Source organism: Diplotaxodon limnothrissa, linkage group LG19, assembly GCF_057381915.1.
Source record: "Diplotaxodon limnothrissa isolate DT_005_m linkage group LG19, D_limnothrissa_male_GT1.1, whole genome shotgun sequence".
NCBI classification, from domain to species: domain Eukaryota; kingdom Metazoa; phylum Chordata; class Actinopteri; order Cichliformes; family Cichlidae; genus Diplotaxodon; species Diplotaxodon limnothrissa.
In genome coordinates this window covers 21,998,155-22,024,355 of record NC_140614.1, presented here as the reverse complement: position 1 = coordinate 22,024,355, position 26,201 = coordinate 21,998,155, and the positions used below count along the sequence as shown (strand labels likewise).

The 26,201-nt window shown below is 40.8% G+C and overlaps 1 protein-coding gene across 1 annotated transcript in view; it reads right to left on the bottom strand.

Moving 5' to 3' along the window:
• Positions 1 to 26,201, bottom strand: part of fndc3ba (fibronectin type III domain containing 3Ba) — an 85,534-nt gene that overhangs the window by 21,270 nt on the left and 38,063 nt on the right. Inside the window, exons 4-17 of the mRNA XM_085343154.1 lie at positions 21,535 to 21,611; positions 19,179 to 19,410; positions 18,847 to 19,006; positions 18,044 to 18,174; positions 6,397 to 6,455; positions 5,239 to 5,390; positions 5,075 to 5,134; positions 4,812 to 4,950; positions 4,333 to 4,386; positions 3,919 to 4,043; positions 3,034 to 3,208; positions 2,109 to 2,195; positions 1,017 to 1,152; positions 546 to 620 (exon numbers count right to left, since the gene is read on the bottom strand). Coding sequence (XP_085199280.1) covers positions 546 to 620; positions 1,017 to 1,152; positions 2,109 to 2,195; positions 3,034 to 3,208; positions 3,919 to 4,043; positions 4,333 to 4,386; positions 4,812 to 4,950; positions 5,075 to 5,134; positions 5,239 to 5,390; positions 6,397 to 6,455; positions 18,044 to 18,174; positions 18,847 to 19,006; positions 19,179 to 19,410; positions 21,535 to 21,611 — 1,662 coding nt within the window. The remainder of the gene's footprint in view (positions 1 to 545; positions 621 to 1,016; positions 1,153 to 2,108; positions 2,196 to 3,033; positions 3,209 to 3,918; positions 4,044 to 4,332; positions 4,387 to 4,811; positions 4,951 to 5,074; positions 5,135 to 5,238; positions 5,391 to 6,396; positions 6,456 to 18,043; positions 18,175 to 18,846; positions 19,007 to 19,178; positions 19,411 to 21,534; positions 21,612 to 26,201) is intronic.

Below are 26,201 nucleotides of genomic sequence, written 5' to 3'. Positions count from 1 at the left end.
ATTTCCTAGCAGAAGTGTATTGTGTTTCTGTAATGCATAATACTATGTTATCTCTACAGACTGAATGTACCTAAAAGTGAAGTTTGAATAAACCTAATATGGCAGAGTCATTCGTTTCAATGACCACATCTTTTTAAGAAGAAAAAGGTTTTAAAAAGCCTGTCTTGATATCACAGGACAGTGTAAATACAAGCTAGATAAAATCATCCAGATGACTTTTTAGGTCGATTCTATTGACAAAAGAACAAAGGCTTTTGATATTCTCTTCTTCTGTACACTGACACTCAACAGCAATCTTTTACTATAGATTGAAAGGAACTAGACAAGATTAGGTTTCCTGTAGGGCAGGTGTGAGCAACGCTGTGTGCTTCAATATCTTAATTTGATGCTAAGAAAGACTCAATTATGGCTTCTATTTTTTTTAGGCTGGTAGTTGAGAAAAGTTAAACAGCACACGAAGAGAAAAAGGTCTGTCCTAAGATGCTGGAAAATCTTTCATGGTATGTTTGAATAGATACAGTGACAGACAGATATAACACAGGTACCTTCAGAACATCCCTCTGAGATGATCTCAAGCAGGTACGTAAGAGCTTCAGATCCCCCATTGTCCATTGGAGGATCTGTCAAAACAATTGATGAACTGATTTTAGTTTGGAATATTATTGCACATAAACAATATTCCAATTCGCAGGAGACAACATGTAGAAAATAATTGTTATTATTTTAGTTACTTTAGTTAGCTAAATTATTTTCTCTGGGACATTAATATCAATACCAAAAAAATCTATCTGTTGCAGTCTTATGTATTTTTGCAATTCTTCTGAAAGTGTGAAACACACTAACAGCAAACAGTGTCAGGATTCAGTTTGATCTGGATCAAGTCAACTTGCACACATGTAGTCTTGGCTTGGATAATGCTGAAAAGTCTGTACCAAATCAATTTTGTATGAAAGCATCTCAATGAGTATCTGTATGTATATGATATGATATATGCGCATGGATGTGTGCCTCTTTACCCCATGTGACAGTAAATCCATAGGGTGTTGCCTCTGTGACACAGGGTGCAGATGGAGGGCCCGGTTTGTCTGGATTGGTGGTGCAAACCAAAACTTCACTTGGACTGCTCTTTCCCTCCATGTTTGATGCTATGAGCTGCAGGAAGAGAGGTGGACAGAAGGGACAATTAGAGACACAGAGCACGTAACAAAGGTAAAAAGACAAAGAGTGTAGTGGGAGATCAGAAATCGAGAATAGGTTGATAGAAAGGCCTAAATTAGGCTCAGTGATTGAACAGGCGACTGCATGCTGCAAGGCCAAACTGTACTAGCCTGGGTTCAATTCCAACCCAAGGCCCTTTGCTGCACATCATCACTGCTCCCATTCTCCCTGCTTTCCTTTCTCTTTTTACTTAAATTTGTCTAATACTAGTCAGAAAAATCCAAAAAGTAGATAAAGGATGAAACGAAGGGGAAGAGAAAAAGAGGAAAGAAGAAAAGGCGAAAAGAATATAGACAGAGTGGAAAACTGAGAAAAGAGCCACAGCAAGCCAAGCAGAGACACACAAAAGAATTTCTGAAAACTTAAATCAATTGTCGTGATAAATAGGAGCCATTAGTCTCTGCCCCTTCACGTGTTGTTGTTTTGGCTTCTCTGCCTTCTTCTCTTTTCTATTATCTAATTCTGTCGCTACATCCAATAGATAATTTTGCTTTGTTACATTATGTCTACACCAGATGGATAGCACAGGGACAGCAGAAAGACTTGATTCTTTGTGTGTATTCATGTGTTTTGTGTTTTCGAAGATGCAAAGCTTTATCAAACAATGTGCATGAGGCAAGGTAGAAAAACCCAAAATAAACACAAACTCACCTGGTGAGGTACGCGCAAGAGGATTTTGATAGATTTGTACAATGTCCTCAAATTATGAACAGGCACAAAAACCACAGCTGAATGTTGTGTACTTGACAAATGGTTAGTGATTTGCAGTGTTAGACAACTCGTTAAACTATAGCCAAAATGACATATTTTGCATATTCTCTCTTAGTAAAAAAGCTTCTGATTTTCAACAAGTGGGACACAAGTGCAGAAACCAAAACACAAATGCTTACCCTGAATTTATACTGTGTACTCCTCTTCAGGCCTTGTACAGTACAGCTCAAGTTTTCTCCAGTGTACTTTGGATGAAAGTCTGTTCCCTGTGGGAGGTACAGTGTTTGATTCTCTCAGGGTGCATTAGGATCGGCATAAATTATTGAGTTTATGGATGCAATAAATGCTGACTTTTAGCTCACATTTTATTGTATATAGATATATATATGGATACAGTAGAAAGAGAGCAGAGAACCTGTGGGAACATATAGTGTGGTTTATATGTACAGTACTGTGCAAAGGTTTTAGGCAGGTGTGGAAAAATGTTGTAGAAAATGCTGTAAACAAAGAATGCTGTACATCGGGGGTCCCCAATCCCAGTCCACGAGGGCCGGTGTCCCTGCAGGTTTTAGATCTCACCCTGGGTCAACACACCTGAATCACATGATTAGTTCATTACCAGGCCTCTGGAGAACTTCAAGACATGTTGAGAAGGTAATTTATCCATTTAAATCAGCTGTGATGGATCAAGGACACATCTAAAACCTGCAGGGATACCGGCCCTCGTGGACTGGGATCGGGGGCCCCTGCTGTACATGCTCAGAGTTTATGTCTGTATTGCATATTTGGATTTACGGCTGTGCATCAGTGGCACTTACCCTAAATCTTTTTCATGAGATTATGAATATAAGCTTCGATATTCCTTTATACTGTCTTTTTCATTTGTTATTTTCATGTGTATATCCATAACTTTCAAACTGAGATCTTTTAGTCTTCGGTTGACTGACTGCTGTAGTACAACACACCCTGATGCTGATTTATAAAACTCGTAAACTGGGCACAAACTAACAAACAGACAAAAGATGTTCTAGAGTCTTTGAGGTCTATTTTTAATGTAAAGAAAAATAAAAGTTACAAATGTTTTTGTACATGGACGGTACTCACGCTGTTGTCCTCCTGGATCTCAAGTGTGTATTTGAGCTGCTCCACATTGGGACTGCCCTCAGGACGCCCCCACTCCAGGGTCACCCAGGACACCCCTGCCCTGACAAGCCGTGGTGCCAGAGGCAGAGCAGGCAGGGTGCCCATGGTGATATACACCACCTCTGAACTGAAGCCACTGCCGAAAAAGAAATTTCCATTTTAAGCTTTCCTTCAAAACGCTGAAGAAATGATTGCCATGGGTTTCAATTTCAGCTGAGATGGAGACATGAATATTTTTCAAAGTGAAAGGTGGAGAAAAATCAGCGAAAATGAAAAGGAAAAGGACACTGACAGAAGTGCATTGGTGATTAATCACAGAGGTGCGTGGCGTTGGGAGTGAAGACGTTATATGAGTTCCGAAGAGGATGTTAAACAGAGAAAAAAGGAGCGCATAGGGAGGATGGATGATTTGTAGTGGGGGGAAAAATATTCAAGTTAGAATAAAAGCAAGTAACCCAGCTTCAAATCTGCCAAACTGAAGGATGCATTAAAGCTGTTTTGAGTTCGTTCACAGAGCTAATATCTCCTCCCTCACTCTCAGTCCCCTCTATGACCTCTCTGCTCCCTTTCACCCTGATAACTGCAGGCGAGATGGTCCACGCTATAATGACAAGAGGAGGCAAGAGAAGAGTGGAAATAGAGGGAAATGGGAAAAGAGGAAGTCTATTCTTCTGTATGTAACTGATGTTACATGGAGAATAGCAGTTCGGTGCTTGCCTGCTGCCATAGTGGTATACAATGAAGAACAACAACAAAGAAACATGCAATATGCCTCCCATGACACTGTATTCATGCAGGTGTGCGTATATAAAACGTATATATACACATTCAATAACAGAACTTTACCTTCTGCCTATGTCGTTGTGTGCAGCCAACCTGAATGTGTAGTCACAGGCGGGGTAGAGTCGTGTGACCTTATGGTGCCTCTGGTTCCCAAAGTAACATTGTCTGAAAACGCTGTTCTTCTTTCCCTGCAGAGAAGACGTATACAGAAAAGACATAAAGACAAGAACGGACATTAGGATTGATAAGCTCACCTACAACAAAATGTTAAATGTGAAGAAAAAAATAGCACGACAAAGTAAAGAAGTATAAATAGAAGATGGGAAGAAAAGCCAGACATTCATTGCAAGAGCATAATTCACAGTTTTATTCCATCTTGTCTGAAGAGCCCAATGTTGACATGTGTTTAGGGACACTGGTGATAGGTGTAAGTGCTGCTTTGAGGTAAGGGTAGAGCATGACAGATGACAGACTTACCTCATCCCACTCGAGCAGGTAGTTTGTAATTTTGGATCCGTTGTCACCCGGGGGCTATGGGTGACAGTGAAATGGACCGAGGGAAGCAGAGAAGAGAGAAGAGAGAGATTGAGAGATTAGCTAAGGATAAAAGACTCTGACAATGAGACAGACAGAATACCGGCTGTGTTTTTATGATTGGCCTTATATCCTGTCTGGGTGACTGATGTTACTCTTTATGAATGACAGTGTGCAAGGATATAAAAAAATACTAAAATAACAGGTCAGAGAGGACACAGGGGTGCATTCTAACAGAGTTGTGCAACTACTTGTCGGTGCTGCACGGCTGATGCACTCAAACTATTAACGCATCGGAGTTGTAATATATTTAATTTAAAATATCATTAAATGTGTCACAATGACAAATCACTGTGATGTTTCTTGGGAGTGAAAATACTTCATGGAGGAGTATCTGGACAAGAAGATGTCAGTAGCTGTACCTTCCACTGTAGGGTGAGGCTGGTCTTGGCACGATTTGTGAGTTTTGGTGGTGACGGGACATCAGGGACCGTGGATTCTGTGGTAAACGAGCCGGCCTCTGAACACGAGCCTCGAACCAAATTGTACATTGCCGACACCCTGATACAGAAAGACAAACGAAACAAACAGTTAAAGGATGTTTTTATCCAACATTTCAGGGATTCCTGGACCCCCATACGCTGCAACACACAAGTAGTTAATATTAAAAGGATTGAGGCCTTACCGTACGTGGTAGTCTGTAGCTGGCCTGAGATCTTTCAGATGATACTCCAATTCTTCACCACTGAAACACAGACAAGACATACAAAGTCACCAGTGTCCTTTGGATGACCTTAAGGATTAAATTTGGACGCTGTATTTTTTCCCCCCAACTTCTAAGTTTCCTACCTGTATATGAGGCGATATTTCCCATCTCTTCCCTTATCTGAGAGAGATACCTCATAGGAGCAAGACACAGGTATCCCGTTACTATGCCTGTTCACCAGCCCTGCTGGGGGGGCCCAGGACAGCCGTGCAGTCCGTGCCTGAATATTGGAAACCTTCAGGACACAAAGGAATACACATAGTTATAGCCGCATTGCTAGTGAAGTCAATAACAGGTAGTTAAAAGCCACTGTACAAATGACTGTTGGATTTGCATACAATGTTACCAATAGTAGTCCTTTTTAAATATTTTAAACCACAACATCTTGTGGTTTAAATGCCTGTTTGAAAAAAAGCTGAATCCATCCAGGTGAATTTATGCTGTTTATATAACTCTATGTGTACATTTGCAACAGACTACTGCATTCATCATAAACGCTTTAAGTTATAGGACATCGAACATGCATCATGCATCGGCACTGAAAAAATAGACAGTGTCACAAGGAAACCTCCGAATTGTATTACTTCTCATTCTCAACTATAATAAACTTGATCAGTTTATAAGTTATCTGAGGTTTTAAGCATAGATAAATCACTACTACTGGACATCAATCAAAAATCTATTTCATGTATTTCTCAGCATCTCCATCTGTAGTTATACTAAATATCCTCTTTGTATCATCACTCAGTTGTCACAGTCTCAAGCCGCGGCGTAAACTCAAAGATGTTAAATGGGCCGCTTGCACAGCATGCTGACCAAACTGTTTTAACTTGGAATGAGCAGTTCCTCTCTAGTAAACCATGTCTGCACGGAAGCAGCTCATTCATTCAATCACATTCCCCTCAGGGAAGGAAAAAAGCTATTACAGAGTGTGCAGCTTGGGTGAGCAGATGCTGCCCTCAGGTGGCCAGCATTAGCACAGCGTAAATTATAATTACTCTCCCTGCTGCTCAAGCCCCCCAAAAAACATTGAAAATGAGGAATGTGCTGCATATACAAGTCAGTATAGATATTATTCTAAACGTAAGCATTTCATTTTCATGTGACTCAAAGAGACCAAATAAACATACGGAAAAGTCATCACTGCTTAAGCCAGCTGTGACTGCATCGGACAGGGAAGTGATTGATGAGAGCGGTTTGAATGTGTGTGTGCGTGCAGTTGTGGGAAGAGGTATGCCAACCTGTGGTTTTTCGATTGCAGACAGCATGTCTTGAACACGCTTCCCCTCTGAATCATGATCTGAGGAGAAAGACAGACAAAAAAAGACAGTAATTATCAAGAATGACATAATAAATATTCCATCATAAAAGAGAGGCTCTGTGTATAAACTGGGGTGAGAATTCCCAAGGGCATTTTCCCCCACATGTCAGGCCATAATTACAATCTATGAAAACTGTTTCTACCTTTCTTAATGTGAGTTTGATTGCCAGTGAAAATTCTAACTTTCAAATCACATCCACATTGGCTGCATGGCTGAAAATGAGACAATGAGAACATTTTCAGCTCCCAGATGTTACCGGTACTGTCAAATGTAGAAATCGAGGGCTCATTATTACACAAGGTCGGCCAAGGTTTGCGTTTAAACGGGGGAATTAAGGTTGAAAATGTCACCAAAAAGCATTTGCATTCCCTAATCAACTGTAATGTTTTCTGTGGCATTTTCAGTCCAGCAAATAATTCAACCATCTGTGGAAAAATGAAACAAAAATAGCCCAAAATAAAATAAAAAACCCCCATCAATTCTTTAGAAATTCTGTTGCCAAATGGTGTGTGATGCAACACTTGTTTTCTTCAGTAAGTGCCTATTTCATCTCATCAAGTCGTTACACAGCTGTTGGGGAGGAGGAGAGGAAAAACCTAAATGCATTCCACAGAAAGGATTACTCATAAATTTCTGACCTATGAAACAATATGGGGATCACCAAAACAAACAAATAAATAAATAAATAAACATGACTCATATTCCACAATGGCTACTCTGCTTTGTACATAAAAACTGATGATGGTTTTCAGATTAAACAGTTCATAGAAATAATAATTCTAATCATTATGATGCACCATTTTCACATCAACTATATCTACATCTGTGAGTAATTGTTCCCAGGAAGGTCTGACATCAGTTTGGCTGTTGTTGCAGCCCAGTTTGTTGACTTTATTGCGCGACTTCTACTGAATACATGTGTATATGATGACTGTGTTTCGTGCATTCTTTAAAACGCAGTTAAGCAGATTTAGCTTGGAAGTGACATGTGATATTCATATGAAAAGTAATTCTGAAGCTTAGAATTAGACATTTCACATGTAGCTATTTTGACAATCAATTATTCATTCAATCGTTTATTAAGCAAAAATCACAAAAGCACATTTCCCATTTATTAGAACTGAGATTTTGCAGTTTTTCATCTATTACAAATCAAAGTTTCGATTTTGACCTAGAATATGAAGCTGTCTCTAACAGATAGCGGGAAACATTTTTCAATGACTTCTTTCATTTCTCAAATATAATCTGTTCAAAATAATTATAATGAGAATATTTGTAACCCACATGAAGATAAAGGCTACTTAGAAAGCATTTCAGGGTGTGAGTGGAGCTGTTGTTTTTACTGTCCCTTCTGAGTGTGTCACTGGTTCTGCACAGCCTCTTTGAAAGTGAGCAGCATAAACACATGCATATAAAAACTGGTCCACCGACACATGTAAAGGTGATTTAGTAGATGCTCGAGGTTGTTATGAGGGTGAGCGCAAGTGAATGTGTGCGCACACGTGTGGGAACTTCCCACTCCCCCACCGCTGCCGCCCACCCCCACCCCGTGTGATCCCCGAAGTTGAGGTTTTTCCTGATTGAAGGGAATCTGTTTTCTCCATTTCAGTGTGACCACTCGAGATCACACAGGATGTCTCTATGAATCTTTGCGTGAAGGTAAGCAACAGCTAGACCTGCATGAAACCAAGATTGATTGATGCTCGTGCTACAGGAGCGAGGAAACTGTCAAACATGCAAGCATGCGTGCATGCACGTGAATGGAGACCTTACACACAAGCGCAGTATATTTGTGTAAAACGCAGTTTGGGTTTCAAAGATCGATGTATATTTGGCACAAATGATGGAGTGTGCATGTGTGTGTGTGCATGTATGTCGGTTCCTCTGACGGGTTATGGAGGAGAGCGCCTTAATGTGCCTGGGGTACACTTATGAGTCATGGCAACAGTGATGTCATGGAAGCACAACCTCTACTTGCCCTCCCTGTGTGTGAGAAAAAAAGGGCAAGAGCAAAAGAGAGACTGTGTGTGTGCGTCTCAGTATTAGGTCACAGGAGATTGCTGATGGGCAGTGGGGGGGAAGTTTAAGCTACTGTTTGTACATGTGTGTGTTGGGGCTGGCAGCACGGATAGAGTTCAACAGATGCACTGCTAGACACATTAGCTCATTAGTGCTCTTTTCTCTCCTTTTTTTATACATACACTTATCTTTCCATTCTTCCATTGGGACAAAACCGAACTTTTTCTCTTTTATGGAATTACAGCACAGCTCCAGACATGAAGAGCTCCATCAAACAGGCTGACCCAGCTTATCGGATCAGCCGTTGAGTGAAAAAAAGACAGGAGTATGGCCTGCTCAGTGATTTTGCCCCACATTTACAGTACTGGTCTCATGTAACCAAGAGCATAAAGTTAAGAGGTGGTCTCAACAAATTCAACTTCTGACATAAGAAGAGAACTTATTTAATATTTCAGAAGACGTGTAATAACGTTTGAAAAACACTACTTCTTTACCTCACCACTGAGTGTTATGACTGGCGGTCGTTGGCGAGTCCATCTGGTTAAGTGTTTAATACCGAGATGAACCAGGAGATGATGCTGACAGCTGAAATCTGAAACGGAACCTCTACTCGGTGTTACTCCACACCCTCCTGTGTCCTTACTGTTCCTCTCTCTTCTGTTTTTGCCACTGCCCACGCACCATAACTTCCTATTCTCGTCTGACCTCACATCCCGTCTGTGTCTGACCGACTGTGTTTGATTACCGAGAACAGTCAGACGGAGCACAACGGACAGCAGGAAGAAGAGGAATAAGGGAAAATGATGGGGGGAGGGGACCAGGCGACGGGCAGATTTTATAGGAAGAAAGAGAGACACTAAAAGACAGAGTGCAAAGAGAGGGGAAAGGATGGGAAAGATGAGTCTGGGTAAGAGATTAGGTATAAAAACACAAGGAAATTGAGAGACAAAGAGCAAGCCAGGGATCAACGGAGAGGAGGACAAAGGGGGGATGAAAGTGGAAAGAGGGAAAAAGGATTAGGATGATGTCAGGAAAGGATTACAGAAACTTTACTGACATCATCAGTAGGTGCAGAGCAGATGCACACCATTGATCTCAACAGCCGGATAAATAAAGTAATGACTCACTTACAAATCCAGGTTGGCTTTTCCTAAAAGTTACAAAAATACAGCAGAAGTATATAGTGTATGTACATATTTTTATTTTGTTATAACAGCGCTCTGTAGTGGTATGAGACATTCTACAGAAGCAATGATAATGTAGGTATGTTATTAAAATAACTAACTGTGATCATCGCTTGGATTTCTTTTGTTTGTTTGTTTGTTTGTTTTTGGTCCAATCTGAATATTTTTCCCCTTTATTAATAAGAATAGTAAAAAACAAAGAAACAGTTGAATCATTAATAGCATCATTTTTGCCTGTGAAGCAGACAAAAGGCATTGACAGTTTCTTCCAGATGCTAGCAATATGCCTCCTAGGGAGATTAATAACCACTCGCATACCTTCTTCTCATGGTGCAACATGCCTTTCTGGCACAACAGCAACTGCAAACTACTAGGACCGATGGAGACCTGGAGTAAATTGATGTAATAAACAGGGAACTATTTTAGCTTAAAACTTCCGTTAAGTCATAAACGTAGGAGAGAAGACAGTCATGCTAAGAAAGTGACCACCAGAATTCCCACCTGGTGGTAATGGCCTTGGTTAGTCTCATCATTTTATTCTGACTAACAAAACCTCAGATTAGTCTAAGCACTTCCCACTATATAATTTGAAGCTTCATGACTGGATGTTTCTTTCTTAAATATATTGAAGTCGACTTAAAAGCAAAGAGTAAGCTTGACTCTCTTCATTCCTGTCTTTGCGCTGTAAATTGTACCGCTTTCTCCCTCCCTGTTTACAGCATTTTCCTAAATGTTTAAATGTTACACATCCAGAGACTTCAAAATTAGTTATGTCACTTGCAAAGAGCGTTTCAGTAAAATGTGAGTCACTTTGACATTCAGGAGACTGCATTCCTCCTGCATGATGGCCTATGGCTCGTAGACACAGTCTGTCTGCACTGGGACAGAAAAAGACCTTTAAGGCCTGGAGAAAAAAAATGTGAAAAATGTGCAACGGCCGCTCACTCAGCCCCCGCTCCACACACGTACTGGGCCACAGGGTGCGTGTGGTGTGTCGCTCAAAAGGAACAAAGTGAGCTATGATACCCATCTTTAGAAGCCTCTAATCAGAGAGAACAAAGCAAAGTGATGGACGCTCAATCTGTAGCAGGGAGAGGTGTGGAGATCAGAGAAAGACCAGAAGGGAAGGAGTGGGTTCAGAAGTGAGAGCGGAGAGGAAAGAGGCAAATAGAGGTAGAGAGGGGCATAGACCTCAGATTCCACACTATTATCATCTACTGCATAGCAAGCATTCCATCTGTTCAACAGCTGGGCTACACACACTAGCGCACAAACACACACACACACACACACAAAGTGAAGAAGTTGTTGGGACATGCCTGAATTTATGGTTGTCATGGTGAAGGTTTGGTTCTCATGGCCAGAGCCGTTATGGTTTATAAAAGGGATTAGAAAAGGACAGACGGACAGAGGGACTGGTCCAGAGTAACGTGGAAAAGTTGGAGAGTAAAAAAGAAAAAGGCAGCAAATAAGGTGAGTGGAAAGTAAAGAAGCAAGAAGTATATTCAAGAATCAAATATCAAAACACAGATGAAGTGACACTTGCAAATAAGAATCTTGATTATGACTCACTTTCTCTTGTAACCTGCTTAATGGACTTCACAAAAATAAGAATAGGGTAAGGGGTCATCCTGGGGAAGAATTTGGTTACTACTGCTGGATGTCTGCATACGCAACCTAATCTCTTGGTCATTAATAACCGTTTAGAAAGAGTGCATGTAAATGATAAAGACTATGCAAAATGAAGGGTAAGCTACCAGACCATAAAAATAATATATAAAAGCTCATGTGTTGCAAATATTGGAATACAAAGGCCTTCTTATACTCTTATACTCAAAATCACATTTTTTGACTCCCTTTCCTAACCTGTTATCTCTTAATATGCATGCATGCATGCCAATGTAGACAAAGAGACCTTTTCCACTGCAACCCTCTCACTAAGGAAGAAAATGAACACTTCAACTGCCAGCTGACACAAAAAAGTCTATCCACGTTTTCATACCATTTGCACATGCATGCACATGTGTTTATAAAAGAATGTACGTGCTGTGAGTGACAAAGCAACCTGGCTAAGCAGTGAGGGATTATGGGGGATGCGTTTCTCAGAACCCTGACCCCATTTGACCCTGCTCAGCCAAAAAAAAAAAAAGTTTGAGGGAGTGAGTGCAGACTGGCAGACAGCGGGAGGGAATTATACAATCCACAGATAGCAGGGCTGGTTAAAAACAGGAACAGCGACAAAAAGGCAAACAACAAAGTGGTAGATAGTTGGAGACTAATCAATGCAATGTCTCCTTTACTGCAAAGGCAAATTAAAAATAAATACCTCAATTTAAATTTAAATGCCTTAGGCTGTTGTTAAGCTGTTTTTAGTAATGACAGAAATTGTCTTTACCCACTGTGCATACTGTGCATGCATTTGATGGCACCAATAAGTACATTAATAAGCAAGGTGATAGCTGTCCATGCTCCAATATCAGTCATTTGTATAGTTTTACTTAAATCTGATGGTTTTTTGTGACTCATTTCCCAAAAGCAATTTGTGTAAACAAACTGGCAACATCCATTAAAAAAACAAAAACAACAACAACTCACTAAATCCCAGTTTATTTGTGAGTTACTGGAGGTTTTGATGAAACGTTAAAATTATCCCAAGATTCCCAAATGACCTTTTTCATGTGTTTCATGTTGGTTTGTTAAATCATGCCTCTTCTCACATATTTTTTAAAGAAGCCCTTTTAGATTTATTATTTCGTAAGACATGGTCGAAGAAATTCAAAACCTACCAAGCAAAACTACAGGTAGCCACACTGGCCTGCAGTTCCTCAACTGGCCACTTGAGGTCAAACACAAATCAATCCCCTAAGACCAGGGGTCAATCAAAGTTTACACAATTACAGACATGTCTGCTCTAACAGAGAGATGGAAGCCAACACAGGTGACTGTAATTGCCACGTGTCTTCTAACTGTGCTCATTTCAGAGCTCTTGAAAGTGTTTGTAGCGTTGGGACTTTTTGAAACAATTTTAAATGCATTTGTCTTATGAGTGGCTGATTGTACAAACACCTACAGTCTGGTCTTCAGTTTTGGTGGGTGAGATGCAGAGTTTGTATATTATTTAGCACTTAACAGCAGGTTTCTGTGTTTAACTAGTGCTGCCAGACAGTGTGTTTGCTTGCTAACCAACCTTGCTTTCATCTTATATGGATCGCTGCTTTATACTCTGCATTTTTAGCTTTAATTATTACGTTTAAGTTTCCTGGGTAAGTGGTATAAAGGCCACCTGAGTGACATAAAATGGAAAAAAATATCTAAAGGGAAGCAGCGTCAGGTCTTTCCCTTTCCTAAAACTGACGACCAAGGACACTAAATTACTTAGCAAGTTTAAATCAACTATAATTTTGTTTTTCTAAGCAAGACTTGCACAAGTCTGGTCAGTGTAGAATGACTAGGTGCTATAGTTTATCACTTGTATCACAAGATTCATTCAACTGAATGGTGAAATATCTGGTGTACCCATTGTGACTAACAAGAATACCCTCCCCTTCTAATCCCATTAGTCCTGTTACATGATATTAGCGGGAAAGACATTCCTCTGCTGATAAAGCCATCCCACACTCGCTTTCTGTTTTCTGTACATGTCTCCTTTTGACTCTTATTTCCAACTCTCATTTTTTTTCTTGTGCATTTTCTGTTTTTATTATCTCAACTTTCACCTTCTAGTCTCTTTCTTCCACCTCTCTGGCCTCCAGGTTGCCCTACAAACATGGCCATATTTGGGTTTGTGGGAAGGGGTAGGAGTTTTTCTGTGTGTCTGTGGGAGGGTGGGGGCCTGAGATTATTGCCATGGCAACTCACAAAAACAATCCAGTAAGGAAAGGCTGGGTGTGTATTCACACATTTTCAGGCCCGCTTCTGCAATCACAGCAGGAGAAGCTGGAAGGAGCTGGATGGTTAACATACATAATTGATGAGTCACGACTGGACTCGGTCAAAGGACACACGAGCTTATAAAACCTTACAAAACACTGCAGTACATGCCTCATTTTACCAGTACTAGTGCTATGAATTTCTCACTAATTGGCATTTTAACTTAATTAGATAGGATGGCTACTTAGTGCAGTGGTTTATATTTGTCTAACAAGAGAAAGAGTCCTGGGACTTGCATCAGGGGTAAAATTCTGCTTTATGTAAACTTAATGATTATTTTGCAAAGGACATTGCTAATACTTTGCCTTATTAACTCTCTCTACTAGTGTTTCTTGTAATAAATGTTTTAGCATTTAAATTATGCTATAATTCTAACTTCTCGTACAGTTTACTTAAAAAATAGCCATGCTTTGACTTCGCAGAGACAGTAATATCTGAAGGTCAAGTGAAAATGCTTACTTGAGTGAATTTTCCATGCAAAGTGAAGTGGCCATGATAAAGCTCAGTCGCTACTGTTGATACTTTTATAACCTGAAAAATGCATGGCGAAAGTCTGAAAAAGGAGGCCACTGTAGAACATGTAAGGAGAATATTTTTCAAGTAAATATTTTAGAAATGTTCTTCAGTTATGAAGCAAAGAAATGGTTAAACGCTTTTTTTGCTTTTAAAACGTCTTTCTTGGAACACTGTCGTGATTGGTAGCCTATAAAAATCTCTTCACATAATAGAGAAGGTGGGTTTCCATACCTCTCATACCTTAAGATAACAGACATACCTTAAGATAACAGACCACTTCCATATCTATGACTGTGAACCCCTCTTATTTTCCACACCTCATTCACAGAGACGACATAGTGGACAAAGCAGCCACTGCACACATCTGGTTTCTCCTGCTTTCACAGTGCTTAGCAGTGACGTAGAAGAAAAAGATGGAGGAGCTGAGGGAACTGGTCCATCTGTTTCTGCTGAAATCCCAGGTTTTTTTGAGTGAGAGACAGGATCTGTGGTGGTGATGATGCAGAAGCAAGATGGAGGAACAGAAGGGACGGAGCCCACATCTGTTTCTGCTCAGCAAGCAGCTCAGTTCTGAGGAACAGGGCCTGTAGAGCTGGCTTTACTAGAGAATGGACGCTCTGCTGGCCAAGTAAGCCTGCTGCCTTGCTGGCACTGGGGCAACAGCCACACACACACACACACACACACACACACACACACACACATATAAAGCAAGGGCATCAAGGGCAAAGCGTAGGCGGCTATGTGTGGTGTGTGTGTGTGTGGTATTCTGGATTGGACTTGACTTGGATGCATCGGGCCAAGGAGCAACTTTGTTGGAATGTTTGTACTCTGCTCTTTAACTTTGCGCCTCTCTGTCTTTCCATCTCTGCCTTCTCTGCGATAAAGAAAACTTTGCATCCATCTCTGTCCTCTCGCATCTGTCCTTCAAATCCAGCATTCCACCCCCTTTCTCACCGTTTGCCCCCCTATCCTCTGGAGCCTCATGGTCTGATTGTTTTACAGGAAGCTCAGTCACGGGGTGTTTGAGCATATGTGTGGTTGTGTGTTGGTGTGCAAGTGTGTTGTGTGATATATCCAGCTGACTCAGCCTGATCTCCAGCCCTGTACTGAGACCCTGGTAGACCAAACAACAAATGACACGCTGACATGCTCCTATCTGTCAAGAGTGTTATGGTTGTTTGAGTTGTACAGTATGTGGCACATGAAACTATGAATCCCATAAGCTGAGATGTTGATCTCACTTCCCTTTTCATCCTGTGGCTGATTTTAGCTAATTCCCTCTAGTGTGTGCGCGCACACGTGTGTGTGTACTGTAAGCTGTGCAATCTCCCTTTTGTTGCAGTGCAATAAGATGTTTGGTTTTGGTTTGCATTTGCAGATGTCAACTTGCATGTGTACAGATGTGTTAGCTCTTTACTTTAGTGTGTACGTTTTTTTACTTTTTTCACTTTTCTTAATTATTATAATGACTATTATTGTGAAAAAATGTAAAAAGGAAGTAGTTTCCATACTGATTAAGTCCAGTGTACACATTTGATTGCGTTATGTGGACATTTTCCTGGATGGAGTTGGTGGTGCTGTTACATTTTTTTAAAGATCATTTTTCAGAGCTGTGAGCAACAAAAACAAAATTCTAGTCACCAACATTGCATGGATGTGGAAAACTAACTCAATATTCAATGCAATATTCTGACAGTAAATTTATATTCCTAACATGGTTCTTTGAAACACAGCACCTGCCTAAGCAATGCTGCAGATCTGTGTTTATTAAATGAACTAACCAATGGTAGTGGTCATCTCAGCAGACAACGTCTTCCCCCCAAAAATTGGCTCAGAAACACAAACAAGGATTCAAGTTGTTGACCCAGCCTCTAAACTCCCCAATTCCCAATTGGATCGAGCATGAGTAGGATGCAACTGATCTATCTAAAACAGGAGTGTCAAACATAAGGGCCTGGAGCCAAAATCATCCCCAGCAAAGACATCCAGTGTGGCCTGGTGGACGACTTTGGAAAAGCATAAATTTTTGGACTCTATTTTTAGAATTTGTACAGCTTTTTGCACTGATAAAGACCTATCCAAAGCCATTCATACTACATACCAAAGGAGCTAAGTAATAGATAAAAAATTAAATGAGAGCAACGTTCCTGTTTTTCATTGTCTACAATAGAAATTTGGCTTTAAAAAAAATAAATAAAGTCATCAATAAACAAAAACTTTTTTATAAATATGTGAAACTCTGGGCAGTGAGCTACCGGAACTTTCTCTGCAATTTCACACATGCAAATTGTAAAACTACACATTTAATTACAATACGTGTAAAAAAAAAAAACACACTTGCAATAACAAATTTTAATTTACTTGTGTAGAAAAACTGAGATGTGCTGCTGAAATTGCACTTTCTCATTTTATGTTAAGATATCTCAAGGATTAAATGAGTATATAAATATCTTTACACTGACAGAAAGTGGAGTTTTGCTCATCTAGCCCACTTAAAATCACAATGGATTACATGTGGCACAAAATGTAAAAATAAATCTGACATCCCAGATCTGTTCTGAAGGCACCCCCTCCCTTTCCTTAAGTGATCCAGTGTTCACTCCCTGACAAGCCAGAGCTGTTTTGCCATGACAAAAGAAGCCCACATAATATTGGACAAGTGGTTTTAATGTTGTGCCTGATCAGCATCTCCACACCAAACCTAGCTGGAAGATCCCTGTGATCCTGCACCATGCTGTGAGTGACTAAGCCAAAGTTTTATGGGGAGGGTAAATTTAAAAGAGCCTGACAAGTACAGTCAATCAATTTACGTCTCACTTTGTTTCTGTCATCACCTTCAAAAACATCACTTTGTGTGTGTGTGTGTGTGTGTGTGTGTGTGTGTGTGTGTGTGTGTGTGTGTGTGTGTGTGTGTGTGTGTGTATAATGAAATATTCTGTCATTTTTAACAGCTCAGACATTCATCTTATGCGTCAAAAGACCTGCCATTAAAGAAGAACCGCACGTGTGTGTGTGCCTTAATGTCTTTGCACATGTGCTGATGTTCATGTGTGTCTGAGCGATAAGGCTAAGCTGCGGTATCTAAATCTCAGCGCTCAAAGGTTTCCTTCATCTCAAGCAGGGCTCTACAGGTATGTGACTCCACCCTCCCCCATCTCTCTCACCCCTCTCTCAACCATCCCCCCCACGGCTAAGCCTTCACCAACAAGGCCGGTATTGTAGCAAGGGTAAAATGATAGTGCTCAGGGACAGATTCAGCTATGTGCTTACCCAGACAACCCTTACCCCCTTTCTCCACCTCCCTGCCCACACCCCCCTATCCCTTCAACTCAGTGAGGCTGCATTCATCCATTCATTTCTTTCTGTGTGACAAAAAAAGGACAGTGATAGAAAGAGAGGAGCAAAGGTTGTTTTATTTGATTTAATTGAATGCAGAGGGGCACTGAGGTTAAAGAGGACAAAGTAAGTCACACAGAGCAAGACAGAAATGTCACAGAGAACACAAATTATTCACATATAAAAGATGATCTTGTTGCATGGTGACATGTCTATTATTTGGAAAATAAAGAGACTGTAGTGACATTTTCTGTTGAGCAGATATTTAAACTTTAAAACGCTCACATTGAGACTGTCTCCTTTCTTTTGATTTGGTGTCTCGGATCTTGCGATAAGCGGATACACTGAAATATGATATTTTGATTTAACTCTTTTATACTTGTCTGTATGTCTGTGATGCAGGTTTGTGTCAGGACTCATTCATGTCAACATCCGTGTTTAATGTTACTTATTGAGTGTCATTTTTTTTCTATTTGAAACTATTTGAACTATATCGACGTATACATTTAAGACAGAAAAATATTCATTGACAGTGGGTACTAGTCTCTCTCATGCCCTTGTGTTTGTGCAAGTCCTACCTTGTGTGTGTGTGTCTGGTTCACTGTTTCGCGGACTGCTGCGGAGCCGTCTCTCTGGCTTCTTCCCTCCTGGACTGCCAACTCCACCACCAGACCCCGCTGACCCGAGCGTTGGGCCGTGTGATTTGTTGCTGCATCCCGAAGAAAATCACAACAGAATTCATTGTATTTACATAAAAGACATAAAACAAGAAGTATATAAATCATACACCCTTTGCTCAGTTGCAACCAAAAGCTGCAGTGACCAAATGAGCTGTTCACCTTTCTCTTCAATAAAAATACTAACTAAATAAGGTGTGGAAAATAGATCAAAAGAAAGAAAAAAATTCCTAGCAAAAGATTCCTTCACATGAGCTGTTTTCACACATGGGCAAAATCGACAGAACAACATTTAGCAAGGTTGTGTTTGTGTTTATGGATTTTCACACTAATATTGGGTGTACTTTTTGCAGCTGAGGTTAACACATGATGCCTATGTAATCCCTGTGAATGCTTCAAATAACTGTGTGCTCTAACTTTGTGTTAGGAAAGGTGTGGGTAGAGTTCACTTATTTGGACATTTGCAGCTGCAGCATGTAATTACTAGCACTCAGGCATACATGTGAAAACAGGTCCATTCTTATTCCAAATGAACAGCTAATACATTAAAATTTTACACAGCTTAGTTAACTGATTTTTATATTACCTCCATATAATGACATAAAAAATGAAATGAATATATAAATCATCAACATCGTGCCTTCAGAAGTCTAACCATTAATGAGTTGGCTAATCTTAAAGTGCATCTCATAAATGATGATCACCTGTATCCATTGTGTGCTGGCCCAAGGCTGCCCTTATAGGGAGTAGAGGGAGGAGAATTGACTCGATTCTGTCTCGGTTCCTTTAACTTTTTAGGTTGTGGCTTACTGTATGTATCCTCCCTCCCTATGAAGTTTGACATCCCATAAACTGGGATGATTTCTGCAAGGAAGAAGAGCATAGAAAATATTTCATGTTAAATTTCGTACCGTGCAGGTTGCGTGACGCATATTCGTAACTGAATTTTAACTCAATGTCAAAATCTGATTTGGTTTTGTTTTTTTGCTTTCTTTTTTGTTTTTGCAGATGGCCTGTGTTCAGTCAGCACGAGTACCTGGATCGCCGTACATGGGGGGAAGGTGGTGTTGGTAGTACTGATGGGGAGGCAGCTCCCCGGGGCTGACGGGAGGATAGAAAGAGTGAGAGTTGGGGATGAAGTGAGGGTGAGGCAGGTATGGCGGCAGGTGATGTGTGGGGGAGAGAGCTGGAGAGTAGGAGGGAGGGTAGCACTCCGGAGACTGGGGGGTCACAACCACTCGGCGGACCCCTGTGGTATCTTCCAGCACCTGTGGGAGAGAGGAGAAAAGCTAAGTATGGGTTCACAGAACATGAAAATAACATTTTTAAAAAGACTAAAAGACTAAGAAATGTGCATCTGTGCGCCTGAATTTTAGTACCTACAAATCACGCAAGACTTGAAAAGTGCACACTGCCTTTGACTGCTTTATATACTGTTGAGTAAAGGTTCCTCAGATAGTGCTGGCTTTAATTTAAGTCAAGTGATTCAGAGAACTGAGTGAATTGCCCATCATGCCAAGAGTACTTCACTGCCCATTATTTTACAAGAGCAGGTGCTCTGTCTGTTAAATGGTGGATATTTAATAAAAGAATTAACTGCATGATTTATCTGACAGCTGAGCGTGTACCAACAGGATGTGCGGTCCCTTAAAGCAATGAAAAACAAATGTGTCCTTAGATGGCCTGCACATTTTTCTGGCAACAAGCTTCAGAGAACTGCCTGAAATTAGCATAGATCCCATACTTGTATTCATTTTCACTCGGACACAGATACAGACACACACATTCCAACTATTCAGATACTTTCACAGGCCTGCATTCCGAGAAGAGCGCAAACACACACTCCCTGCAGAGAGGGGGAAGTCATCTGCTGGTGCCTAACAACAACAACACCGCACACTGTCTCTCACACACACACATACACTAAATAACACCACCGTGAAATCCCCACACAAACTGAGAAGCAACAGACACCACACAAAGAAAGATGGTGGGGAATGAAAGAGGGTCAGGAGGGGAGGAAGAGAGTTACAAAACTAATCTGATGTGAGAAAAACCTTGAGAGGGAGCAAATAGATGCAGAGGAGGAGGCCCGCTCTCTGCCCTTTCATCCCCTCTGCTGCACATGAAAAAACGATGTGTTTACAGTAAAACAAGGGCAAAGTCTCTGCAGGAGTATGTGCAGACCAGGCCTACAAGCGCACACATTTATTGGCAAGGACACGCACATTCCAAATATGAAGCACCCACAAACACACATGGCATCACATTGCAGGCATTAGTGAAAACTCCCAGAGGACACACATACACATGAGCACTTTAGACACATAAGACACAACTACTTCAACACACTACTGTCCACCACAGCAGTGCTCTTTCTCCTTTCACCCCTTCGTGCAACCCTAATCCCCCCCTTCCAAAAAAAATTTTGCCCAATGAATGCCTGTCTCCCGTATCATGCTTGTTTATCTAACAGTGACAGTGTTTCCCGCTCAGGCTTGGCTCAGTCCCCACTCACACACACACAAACACACACCCACGGTGAGCCAATGACCCGACCTCCGTTGGGTAAGAGCACAATCTCGCCAACAGACAAACCACAGGATTTTTTTGAAATCTTGTGAGGATAGTTTATTGACTTCTTTTTCTCATTGTCCTGGTGTTGTTATCTAATAGAGAAAGCGCATACACATTTCCTGTAGAGGACTCAAATATTAATTGAACCTAATACTCCAAATTCTTGGTGCTCTGTTGGGTCAAGAAGACCAGCGTGGTTGCTTCTCTATGACAGACAGAATAAGTGACTTTTGTGGGAGTCAAGCACAGGCTAAAAAAAAAAAACCTATCATCTGCATCCTTTAATAATGACTACTAGACCCACTTCTGATAGCTGTTCAATAAAACATTATACAAGTACAAATTGCTTAGTCTATCAACCAGCCAGTGCATAGAAATATGCTATGCTGCTATATTCTCCAGTTTTGGACACTAACGCAACTACTTTTTACTGTTAACGCATGAGTTTGATTTATGGATTTATTTCCATTTACAGCATCATAACAATTTTCCAGTGACAAGAACCAACATGCTGAAACAGTCTTCAGACAGACTAATTGAGTGAACTGAAAAAATAAATGAACACTGGGTAAATTTACCTTGAAATATATTAAATTAAGAAATATCTGCATTTTTATTACTTAAAAGAAGCCTCTTTTTGGTGGAGAAATGAGAAGCACTAGCTAATTTAGTGTAGTCGTGCATGCACAAATCTCCCCCTGAGTCCATTTTTTTTTCTTTACTCAAACGCTCCCACACAACCCAAACACGATAAACATAAAAAATAAGTCAAAGAGTATTAAACTGAGGAAAAATACACACAAAAATAAACTAACCTGTGAGATGTAGCCTGGGGGGACGTGGATGGGAGGGATCGACCCATTTGGGGACATCATGGGAACCTCAGCAGGACCTGTGAGGAAGGAGAAGAATTATTTACTCAACCAGGCAACTAATGCTTAGATAAATTCTCATTTACATTCATCAGTTGGCAGTTCACATGCGGGGACATAAAGTAGACAGATACGCTGAAGGTTGGGCTGTGTTATTTTATATAGTTACTTAGTCCCACAGTATGAAGATACTAGGAAATAAAGGTAATTAACCACTTAAAAATAAGAGTCTCTTCCCTTCAAATCTGCTTGTATAATCTCAAACAGCTCACACATAAATATAAGCAAGCCTTTTCGTTGTTACTGGCTATTCAGCAGTACTATTATGATAATTATAGGTATAAAAAATAAGGGTACATGGCTGCTTACTGAGAAATGAGGTTTCTACACTGAAGGAGAAGTATGCGAATCTAAATAGAATTAGCAGACTGAAAATGATGTTGACTTTTCCACTGTCTAAATACCCCCCTCCAAAAAAAATCTCCCGTCTCCCTCTTCCTCTGTCTTTCTGTGATGGAGGTCTGCGCCTGTTAAAGTCATTGGGACCCCGTCGGGACAGCTGGAAGCAGACCTAGCCTCAGAATAAATCACACTGCACAGAGGCCTTCACTACCTCCAAGCACACATGCTACTATGAAGACACATTAACATTTTTTTCCCAAGTTGACAACACTTACATACTTGTTGACTATTCTAAAATCTAGTCTCCGTTAAAGGGCTATTTTTCATCTTTTCAGCTGCTTTACCCTCTAACTCCATACTTCACAGACTGTTTTCAGGGATTTCTCCTCTTTCCCCAGCTTCTGTTATTACTCACATCCTTTCTTCCCTCCAATATTACTCATCTGATCCTTGCCTTCCTTACTAAGTTTATCCTTTCCATACTTCATCAATGATCTTTATCATCTTTTCTCCGTCCTTCACATCAGCCCTCCATTACTCACCCACTTTACTGACCTCTCATCAGCCAAGCAAACAGGTAACAGTACAGTAAACACACACCCACCTACACACAGAAAAACAACCTGAGCAAAGTCTGCAATGTGGATTAATGTGTATGTGTGTCTGTTTGTGTGTGCGGTGAGTAGGTCACAGGTATGAAGAGACAGGCCTCTTTCAGTCTAGTCTGCTCCCCTACCATGGAGACTAGAACTGCATATGAAAGTCTCCATTGAATAGAAGGTCATAGCATGGGGAAACACACACAGAGCTGCTCTACACCTCTTTCCACCACTGCTCATAGCACACTTTCCCCTCTTACTCACACACTGCCCCAATCACACACACACACACACACACACACACACACACACACACACACACACACACACACACACACACACTCTATCTCAGGCATCGTCACTCAGACACGCACACACACTTGGCAAACAGACGTGTGTTTGGACAGTCTCTGCTGCCTCTGTGCTCTTCACTCAGCAAACAGCAACATTCTTCCAGTCACACACACACTGAACATTCCCATCCCTGGCCCCCAGGACTGGACCCAACAAGCCTAACTACCTCCCAAACCATTGCCAAAATACAAGACACTCTTTGTCCTGCTATTCAACACACACACACACACACACACACACACACACACACACACACACACACACACAGAGCTGTCAAGTCATACAATATTAGACTGACTTTCATTCACAAAAGCCCGAGATAATCACACGTTTGTATGTGTCCATCAAAAAGCTTTCAATCGTGTTTGTTTGTGCGCAAATGTACAAATAAGTCACTGTGGTCCTTGATTCACACTGTGGTAACGTCACTCTCTGGTCTCACCCCCAGCTCTCACCCCCAGCTCTACCCTTTAAGCACCACGAATAGAGTCACAACTTCCTCTACCTAATCCTACTGGAATCCTAGACAACACAGCTAACCAACCCCGCTCCCCTTTGCTTTTCCGCTTCTCATCTTCCATCTGTTGCTTCTTCCGCCTCTGAGTTAAAAAGAGGTCAGGGCAGAGATGAGATATCAAGTCATATCCTAGATAACATGCATATGACTCTGCCTGCACCACAGCAAGGAATCAGCACGTGTAATGAACCACAACAAGAGACAATCAGAGCTGCAAAGACTAGTTTAATTCCTCTGAGGAAATATTGCTCTGTTGGGCAAAGCTGAACATTTTTGATGTATACAAGGCAATCAGGAATGTGATATGTAACATTTCTGGCTCATTGACATAAATGTTACTATGCCCAACCTAGTCAGACTGCAGTTGCCACTTTGTGACAATGGTCGTCATTCTGACATGAAGCCAACAAGTTCAGAAGCCATCACATAATGGAAAGCAGTGTCTGAGGGTAGGTTTATATCTTACTTATGTTTGCTGATAAAGAACACTGCACACAAGTTGCTTCCACAGCAGGAACTAAGCAGTCCTGACTGGAAGGGTTAATGAAATAAATCTGAGGTCTGTGGTCTAATGTGGGGGTTCATCTGGTGGTCAATGACATATTCTAGTTTGACAGACTCTGCTTCAAGAAATCAAAGAGGACCACAGGAATTAATACAAAGTATGTTTTGTATTGCACAGAACAGAGATAGAAATAGCACAACCATGACACACTCGGGGCAATACAGAGGAATGGTTAGAAAAAACCCCCAAAACACAATGTCATCATGAGCAACAAGTGTAGTGAAGTGAAACACAAAATAATTACATTTAATGACACAGAAAAAAGCAATGAAAATAAAAAATTCATAGCGAAAAAAACTCAAGCTTACTGAAAAAGCAGAACATATTCAGATCACTAAATTAATTCTGTCTAAAACACATTTAGAGACTTTATTTTTAAAGTGCCACCTTCAAAAGTCTAGTATTTGTCACTGAAGAATTACACATGAAAATATATACACATGCCCATAATAAGCATCCTGTCTCATCCACACACACACAACAAACAGTCTCATTCACAAAGACACATGTAGACAAACACACACACACACACACACACACACACACACACACACACACACACACACACACACACACACACACACACACACACACACACACACTTGTGTTTTTGCGCAGCTCCTCATACATACATTCATATACATACACAGACTGAGGCTACGTCCACACGTACCCGGGTATTTTTGAAAACGCAGATTTTTCTATGCGTTTGCACCTTTCGTCCACACGTAAACGGCGTTTTTGGTCACTGAAAACGGAGATTTTTAAAAACTCCGGCCAGGGTGGATATTTTCTAAAACTCCGTTTTTGCATTTATGTGTGGACAAGAAAAACGGAGAAAACGCAGCTACAAAGATGTGCGCATTTTTTGACGTCACAGTGTGCGCCACGTTATTGTTTCGGTGAAATGAATTTCTACAATACTGTTACTTTATGCATTAAAAAGAAAAAACACACAAAAGCAAGCAGCAGCTGCCCAAAGATGTTTTGTAGTCAGCTGATATGGGTACTAGAAGCTTCCACAGTGGAAAGGACTCTGAGAAAGATGGATCGAAACCTGGACCGTGATGGGAAGTGTAATAAAAAATATAAGACAATAAGAAGAGTAAGAGAGAGATTGCTTAAGGTGGAAACATGGGAGAAAGATTCAGAACTACACAGTGTACTACATATACACTGTGTACAAAGATACACACTAATACACAAGTTACAGCCCTAAAATAAATCTCCGGTGAGTCAACTCCACCGGACATCTTTGCCATGGGGAGGGTTTCTCAGTGATGGAGGAGGAAGTCAGAACTTCCTGTGCTGCTCTGCCCCAAGTCCTCTGCCCTCATGACACTTACACACTACAGTGTGACAGAAAAACTAGCTTTGCATGTCAAACCCCTCCCCAAAAAGTCCTCTACAAACGAGTATAAAGAAGCACATATTCACACTTCTGATCCTGAGCCCATGTTCTGTGTTTGCAGCACAGACTGTAATTTAAGCAAGCTGCTGATTTGCTGTGGAATGTAAATCAAAAGTTGGGCAGTTTCTACATTTGAACACTGGGTCATATCTTAAGTACATACTGTAGTGTGTATGCAGGTACGTGTAAGCACATTCCTTATTATGACTGAGCTTCTTTGAACTTCTAAACTCAAAGTTGCATAATGGCATCATAAGAAAACAAGCAGAAAGTATTATCGCTTATGCCAGCTGATGAATATCAGTGCCATGATGACTTCATTAGGATCTGACATCAGCACATTATGAGCTAAAGTAGAAGCAATAAGGCTTGTAAAACCAGCACTATATTTTATTAGTCCATTGGCTCAAGCTCATGTTTCTCCTGTCCGTACATAGGAAAAATAAAATAATAAACCAATAAGTTTCCACCCCACACACACAAAAAAAAAAAATCCTATCAAAGCTTTCATTTAAATGGTTTTGGAATCTGATGGCTTGAACATTTCCTGCGAAACAAAAGAGCCAGACTTGTGCACTGAGCTCTTCAGCTCCACCTGTGGTTGCCTGCCCATAGGCACTAGCTGAGGTTGTCATCCTTGTCTCTATTTGTGATAATATTGAAGTCCAAGTATAACCTTCTGCTTTTTCAGTTTTGTCTCTCCAGTTAACCCTATGGCTGTGCTCATATCCAGCTTCAATTCTTTGATTTTTTTAAGATTAA